The sequence below is a fragment of the Copadichromis virginalis genome, linkage group LG8 (genome assembly GCF_057382275.1).
Source record: "Copadichromis virginalis isolate Kocher_CV1m ecotype Utaka linkage group LG8, C_Virginalis_male_GT1.1, whole genome shotgun sequence".
NCBI lineage: Eukaryota > Metazoa > Chordata > Actinopteri > Cichliformes > Cichlidae > Copadichromis > Copadichromis virginalis.
Window position 1 is genome coordinate 477,273 of NC_140625.1, and position 8,398 is coordinate 485,670.

At 40.0% G+C, this 8,398-nt stretch overlaps 1 protein-coding gene across 1 annotated transcript; it reads right to left on the reverse strand.

Annotated features, from left to right (window-relative positions):
- Positions 1-76: 76 nt before the first annotated feature.
- Positions 77-7,569, reverse strand: LOC146702455 (uncharacterized). Its single transcript, XM_085467287.1, has 8 exons — positions 7,432-7,569; positions 4,650-5,449; positions 2,027-2,088; positions 1,690-1,728; positions 1,237-1,581; positions 800-1,026; positions 383-558; positions 77-175 (listed from the first exon to the last, which is right to left on the reverse strand). The coding sequence occupies exons 2-8, from the start codon at positions 5,166-5,168 to the stop codon at positions 77-79; spliced, it is 1,467 nt and encodes a 488-aa protein (XP_085323413.1). The 5' UTR covers positions 5,169-5,449; positions 7,432-7,569.
- Between the last annotated feature and the right edge of the window lie 829 nt (positions 7,570-8,398).

The following is an 8,398-nucleotide window of genomic DNA, read 5'->3' on the forward strand; positions in this document are numbered from 1 at the left end:
CCGCCCCTGAACAGTGAACAAATTTCAGTGTACATACCTGTAATTTTGACCTAAACAAAACAACTGACTTAGTTTTTCAAAATGTTTTCTCCATAGCAGAAATCACATCACTGTGACAGAGACTACTTACAGTCCCTTGTAGCCTCACCATGGTCGGAGGGGAAGATTTGCCAGCCTGTGGAAACACAGGGAAGAAAATTATGAACAAACCAAATGCAGATTTCATCATGACAACTTGACTCAAACTATCTGCTTGTATAAATCTGTGTTGAAAGATTTAATCTTGGTTGTGTGGCATCAACAATCACGTCATCTGTCACTGATCACATTATAAATTGTCCAAAACTGTGCATTCATGAAAAAAGGCATAATATGAAGTCACCTCTGTCTTCTCTGTGCTAGGCGTCCCTTTAGTTGTTTCTGGAGATGCAGAACGTGAGGACGATGATGATGATGTTGATGGGGACGACTTCATCTTGACTAGCTCAGCCAGCAGGGCAGGAGCCAAAGTTTTGACGACAGTCTCCAGGTCAGACTGGTTTGATAAGGACTGGAGAGCTAAAAGACCACAGGTGCAAAAGAGATTCACACTTTGGTGGGTGCCAAGTCTCGAAAATCATCTACCGTTTCTGAAAGTTTTATAATAGTAGAAAAAACTATGCTGACATTTCTGGTGGCACTGGTCTTTATTTATCCTTTACATTAGTAAAGTTAAGGTTGTGAGGGGGGAGGAGAACTTTGATCTTAGAAAAACTAATGAGTACATACAAAAAAATAAAACATGAAGCAATTTTCAAACCTGATGTTTCCAGCAGTTTCTTTGCCAAGATCTTTGAGCTGCTTGACTTCTTTCGCCTCGGAGATGACCTCTCAGTCGACGATCGCCTCTCCCAGCTTTTCCTCGGTGATGAACGTTTCTCATCTCTTCTTCTCAGTGAGGATCGTCTCTCGCGGCACCTTGAGCGTGATCGATATCGTGAAGAGGAAGGACGGTCATACCACGAGGAGTCAGAATGAGACCGGGACCTGAAAAAAGTATGGATCAAAGAACTTAATAACTCAGAAACATCTCAAAGCACACACCCAGCATGGATACAAAAGGTAAATGCTGTCCACCAATTAAGTTTTTTCAAGTTGATATTTTTATATATATGTTATATTTCACCCTTTAACAATCCACTGGAGAGCTAAATCTTCTTGATTGATCCTAGTTCTCAAAATGTTTGTTGGACAGACCTGCGATTGCGTCTGGACCTGTACAGAGATCGTGATTGGCTTCTGTGTCTCTCCCTTCGGCGGCTGCGTGATTGAGAACAGGAATGACTGTTCCTCCTATTCTGCAAGTCACGGTGGCGACGTGGGCTGCCGGAGCGGGAATGGCTGCTTCGCCTGTCCCTGCTACGCTCCGAGTCACGATGAGTGCGGGGTCTGCGAGAGCGGGAAAGCCTTCTTCGCCTGTCGCTGCTTTGCTCCGAGTCACGATGACTGCGGGGGCTGCAGGAACGGGAACGACTCTCATGTCTGGTTTTCTTCTGGGAAGTCTCAGCAGACGTTGCGGGAGAGGGCTTGGCACCTGACGCACTAACAAGTGCATTAAAAAGAAAAGCACAGTTAAATGAAAGAAAATGAAAGGCTCCAATGCTGGCATGTTTTTTTATTCGCCAAATGACTTCAAATGAAGATATTTACCCTCGCGGTGATGCTATTTCACCGTTCCACTCTGGGTATCTGTGGAAAAACACAGGTACATTTTTGTCAGATGTTGCCAGGTAGAATGTCCTTAAAAATATATTATTGTTCATTAATTCAAAAACTTAGAAATGTATTCAGCCTTTTAACAATAAATCATTAAGGTGCTTTACAGGAACGCAACAAATATGACAAAGAAAAATGAAAAAATACAAATGAACAGTTCTTAGGAAGCTATCCTAGCATTACAACCCCGACATCATTTCGGCACAACCATGGTTGCGCTGCCCCAAAGATATCGGTTCATAATCACGAAGTACAGAGAAGAAAGACTGACTGCTTTCGCAGAAGTTTGCAGTTCTCGATGTGAAGGCTGGTATTCTGGTGGGAGACCCAATCCTAGTGGTCACAACAAAAAACAAACATTTAGACCAGATTCATTATTATCAGGAGCAATGTTTGTCATTGACATCACTTGCTGATAAAAAGGTCACTAAACTTTGCAGTGGCCTTAAAAAAAATCTTAAAATATTAACAGTTAGTCCTTCACTGAACGGAGAAGCATTATAACATTAGCCAGGAGCCTGGATTGCACTTAGAAACCTTCATGGGCCAAAAACAAAACAGGAACAAATAAGCATGACACATTATACCTCTCCTGGGATACAATTTTAAAGATGAAATTATTTAGTATATATGGAAAACACAAGTCAAACATCTGACTACAAACAACCAAAACAAAAGGGTCATCTTAGGCTCTGGATTCTGGACTCTCAGGCTTAGGGGTGGGTTTTTATAATCGATTCATCGATTAAAATCGATTCTGGCTTGGATAACGTAAAATCGATTCATTAAAATCCTGAATCGATTTTTTAATATAAATTTATTTTGCCCAAAATGCCAGAATCTCAGGTGACATCTCACAAAATTTCAAGAACCACCAAACAGTTAAGACAGTAAATGAGAGCAGGAACACGGCTTCTGCACATAGACTTAAACACACAGCGCGACCCGCGGATCAGAATCAGTGAGATGTCGCCTTTCTCACGGTCGGGGCTGAAAGCCGACAGCTCGCTGATTCTGATCTGTCGGCGGGTCCGCGCTGTGTGTTCACGCCCTTTATGAGCCGATTCTAAAGCTGTTAGTTTGATCTCTCTCCAAACAATATTGACCGAACCAGCAGCAAAAGAAGATCCAAACGCTTCACATAAACATCATCATGAATTCACTCTGACTTTTACTGTTTTGCTTCCACCGCGATGCACAGCTCTCTCTCCCTCTCTCTGTACTTCAAGAACAGTTTCCCTTTCTTCATTATTCGCTTGCTTGTTACGCACAAGTCTACCGCTGTTTACAGGCTGTCGGCCGCTGTTTTTTTCCCTTTTACCTTCTTCCGAAAAGAAAACCTCATTTCTGCTGTTCAATACTGAACAAATTTAAACTTTTTAAAATTATTCAAAATGTAAAACGCTTAACCGTGTCTCTAATAAAACCGCTGTAACGTCAGAGGTGATGTTCATATGTTGATTAATGGTTTTCTTTCATTTTTGATGTACTGCAGAATATTTTTATAAAATCCCAGGCCAGGAAAATCACCTTCATGTTTTTCTGTGTTTTATCTTCAGCTACTTTGACACAAAAGCATCTGCTGTGACGCTTACACCTGTGATAAAGTCTTGCGTGTGTCAGCTTCCTTTTGATTGATACAAAAATATGTAAATGTACTGATCTGAATTATAATATTTCTGACTGTCAAAATTTCCCAGATTTAAATCGAATCGAATTAAATCGAATCGTGGATCGAATCGATTCGGGACCTTGTGAATCGGAATTGAATCGATTCTAGAAATCAGTGACGATACCCAGCCCTACTCAGGCTCTTCTTATGGCATCAAAATTTCCCAAGGTTCCAAGAAGGTCGTCTCAGGAGAGGCCAAGTTTGGATTAGGACAAAATGCACCACCTATGTTGATCACAGTTAGAGTAGCGACAGGAAGATGATGTTGAAATAGGCCAGAAGAGGAAGGCGCTGTTTCTTTGACGAGGAGCCCAAATGTGAAATTTGGTGCAGCAAAGGAAGGCACATCCATAAAGAGAGATTCAACAATCAGTCAAATTAAAGCTGGTGCTTGTGTAGCTCATGACTGGGCGCTGCGCCCAGGGTGCTTATGTTTGTGGTAGTAAAAGTCTTGTGACACCGAAACACTAACTTAAAGTATGAGCAAAGAAAATTAGTATAACACAAAAACAAGGTGCCTACTGATATAAAATAAAGGACCAAACACACTATTGTTCACTCTAGTGACAAAAGACAAAAAGGGGAACTTTTACATTCAGCAACAGTTCCAGGAAAAGCAAAGCTGAATGAGCACTGTGGAACAGTAGCCCAAGGACAGAGACAAATGAAAAAACAGCCCTCTTCCAACATTTTCTGATGCACAGGTTCTTCATGCTTGCAGATTCTTCCTCATCACGTCATCTGAGGCCTTGGCTCCATTGTTAGCAAATGCCTTGAATGTCTTCGCATGGGTTTACATCAAGTCAAAAGACATTAAATCTATCAATTGCAAGTACAGACCACTGAAGTTTCTGAAGGTCTCTTTGAAGTAGTTTTTTAAATTACAACATCTGGTAGACATATAGTTAAGTTTAGTCTGGACTGTAATCCTTCAAAAGTTCTGTTACAGAATACTGAATTGCAGAAATATGGGAAAATGTGTCCAAATGTTTGCAGTCCAAGTTGGTAGTCTTCCTACAGTCATCATTATGCAGTAATAGTGAATAAAACAAACCAAATAAACTTTAAAGTAGCATCCATGAAGCTTTTTCAAAACCAAAATCCTATAATGGCATTCAAAGTCAAATAATTAAAAACAATCCCAAAACAAAACAAAAAACATTGCGTTTCAAATAAATAAAAACTGACTGAAAGCAAAAACATCGAACAATCTTCGACTTACCTTCATCTGATTACATTCCTTGTTACATAGAGAGCAGGTATGCGGAAAGACCCTAGGTGAAGTGGCAGTGTAGTCTTGCATCTGGGCCAGCACTGGGATATCCTCTGTCACTTGTAAGGTAAAAGGCAGGTTGTCAGGAGTGATCTGATCTTCAGAGTATGAGATTGGATGTTCCAGGTCCTCTTTTTCAAGTCCAAATTGCATAAGGATGTTCACAGCTGTTTCTGAAGTAGACTCTGCAGAGCCCACAGGTTTGGACTTCTTTATGTCCTCTTCCATTGAAGTCTTACTCCCTTCTGGCCTGCAGCTCATTGGCATAGTTAGCAGTGATGGGATTGTTCCTCCAGATTTTGCAGGAGACGCAGATGAAACTCCAGAAGAGCTAAAGCTGGACCCAGGCCCAAGATGAGGAGGTGTCTTATGAGAGTCTCTCTCTGCCTGCATACTCGACTGTCCATAGCGCCCCTGGGCTGAACTTTGTTTCCCAGAGGCATAGGGGTTATATAAGGGATGGGACATGGTGTTAGCAACCTTCAGAAGGTTTAGTAGACTGATGGCTGCAGCTGTCAGGAAAGGGGGGTGTTGTAGATATAAATGGGGCGCGTGTATTGGTTCGGCCACCAATAGCAATGGCGTTATTTATCTGTGTCAACGCAAGGCGGGCTTTCAGCTGAGCCAGCCGCAAGCATGCAGCTTGCTGTCCGATCAGTAAAGAGCTCCCTGGGAGCCTACCATGTAGGGGGCTCTGTTTGTACCCTGGTGCAGGAGAAGGGGTGTAACGCTTCGATGGCAATGGAAAGCTGGAAAGTTAAAAATAAAGAAAACAAAGAAAACAGGTTAATGAGTTGTACTGGGCCTCAGAATCTTGGAAAGATGAAATCCACACAGATGGACCTGGACTGGTGCAAACTGCCATAAGTCATGAACACATCCTCCTACCCCCTAAACATGATCGCAACAAGCAGGATTCACTGCACTGTTAATGTTAGCTATGTTATATTGCTGCCTCTGTTCGGTGGTGTCGAGCCAAACGGACTTTAACGTGTGTTTGAACGAGCTGACGGTTCACTCGTTAAGCTGAAAGAAAGATGCTTTAATCACAGCAGTCACACATGTGTCCACTGTACCATCTGGGAACTCTTCTTGTGTAGCACTCGTAATAACACAAACACTAAATCCTCCTTCTCTGGTGCTGTTGTGTAGCAGTGTGTACACCTGAGACTGTCACCTGTCTGTCTGTCCTGCACTCTCTCTCTGTTTCTTTCTCTCTGATTGTGGAATAAAAGTATGAACGTGTGTTTATAAGTTACACTTGTGTCTGAATCCTGCAGCTTATCACACATTTCATTTCCATGTGTGACAACTGCAAGTGTCCAGAGTGAGGACAGACTGAGGGACCCACTGCTGCACATCATCTGTGAGGCTTTGCAGCCCTGATGATCCACCAGGACAAACTCAGCAGTGTGTGAGGAAGAGGAGGAGGAAGAGCCAGCAGCAGCTGACAGATGGAGAGAATAGACAGACTGTTCCCTGTTTGTGAAGGACTGCTAGGAAAGTTTAACATAACTGTCTGTGCTGAATCAGTCTTATTAGGTAATGTTCAAATAATGTTATCATCCCAGTGTTTTCAGTGTGAGAGAAAGTACTCAGGGCCTTCAAGTTACAAACTATGAAAGGCAGCAACAAGTTCAATGTTCAGAAACCTAAAGTATGTATCAGCAGCAGAATGGAGCTAAAATAAATGTTTGTTTCAGTTCTATGAAGCTTTGAGTATTTTGGATCAGTAGCACTGCTGTGTTTGTTGCATCATATTGCTGTAATTGTTTATATGCTTTATATATTCTGAGCTAAGTTGATCTATAGTGTTACATCATATTCTATAAGGATGTTATGTGATTGTAGACTTTCTGCCCAGTTTGACCCATTTAGCAGAAGTCAGCCTGTTTAAGGCTCTGATATCTATTCTGTATGACTTAAAGCAGTTATGACATGGTCTGATTTTCTCACCCAATAAAGGAATATTTCATGTATCAGTCTACTCTTCATTCTATCAGACACAGTTACCACAGCTCGCACATTTTCTTTTTACACATATATGTAAGCATTGAGCCAAATTTAGTAATGCCAGCATATTAAACGAACAATATTTGTCTTTTCTATATGATACATCTATATACACACTGTCAAACATACTTGTCTTTGAGTGAAGATTTAAGGAGATAGGAAATATAAATAATTGTAACTTGAATCTTATGGCGTTATTTTTGTGCCACTATTCTGAGCGCAAGTAAAAAGAATTTGAGCATAGTGGCACTAAAATAACGCCATAGAATCTTTACTGAAGCTCAGTATTTGACACAGAGTTCGAACTCACTGCTGTGATAACTAATAATGATTAAGATAATAACTATCATATTGGCCATATTATATTTACATTACCAAAGTAAGATGACTTTAGTCTCATGAACAACATGAGCTAATTGTTATTTACTAGCTAATCTTAAAATGACTGTTCAGTACAAAAATGAAGCCCAACAATCATGTTTTACAGTCGTGTGGTCTCAGCCTCAGATACTTATCACATCACACAAAGCTCATGTAGAAACAAATGAACAAAATATGTTCTACTCCGTTTCTGTCAAACAAAGCTGTATGAAACGTTTCCCGCTTTTAGTATAACGGTTGATAGGCAACCTGGGCAGCGCGAGGGAGGCTAGACCGTCCCATTTCACAAGCCTACAAGCCTGTTTTTGTTTTCTTTACAACAACTCGGTGTACATACCGTGCTTTATATGTGTGTAATCCCTTTGTTCTGGTGTGCTCAAATGTATACTCGCAAAAAACTTCTTGCAATCTACAACTTTGCTAACGGAAAGTAAACGCTAAACGGTAGCCAGGTGACCCAGCGCAACGATTTCCGTTTCAATGGGCTGCCTTCAAAATAAAAGCACGAACGGAAACGGCAAATTTCAAGATACTGTAGTAATTCCACTAAAGCATATTATTAATGTTTTGCTTTTATTCCACTTGTTTTGTAGTGTATTGCATTTATAAAATGAGGTTGCTGTTGTAAAATGTGTGACTTTGGGATATCCTTTAAGTGTGTGAGCTCTCATAAAAAGAAAAAAGAAATTTGTGGGATTAAAATATAATTACATTTTATCAAGAATCAAGAATCGCACTAACTGTGACATAAAAAATGTGGCATTTTACCCAGCTAACTATTTTAATTGGAATTATGTTTTGTAAAATATATTTTTTGTTTTTATTTTTTGTTTTTGAAGGCTCTGATAGGATAAATTTCTTAGACAACCAAGAAATTGAGGCACTAGTAGCTAACACTGTATTTTAAGCGAAAGCATAATTCTGGCAACCACTACCAATCAGCAATCAGAAAACAAAAATAAAAATAATGATGAGGAAAATGCAAATAGTTTACTAAAGTAAATGACTCAAATACAGTGTTAGCTACTAGTGCCTCAATTTCTTGGTTGTCTAAGAAATTTATCCTATCAGAGCCTTCAAAAACAAAAAATAAAAACAAAAAATATATTTTACAAAACATAATTCCAATTAAAATAGTTAGCTGGGTAAAATGCCACATTTTTTATGTCACAGTTAGTGCGATTCTTGATTCTTGATAAAATGTAATTATATTTTAATCCCACAAATTTCTTTTTTCTTTTTATGAGAGCTCACACACTTAAAGGATATCCCAAAGTCACACATTTTACAACAGCAACCTCATT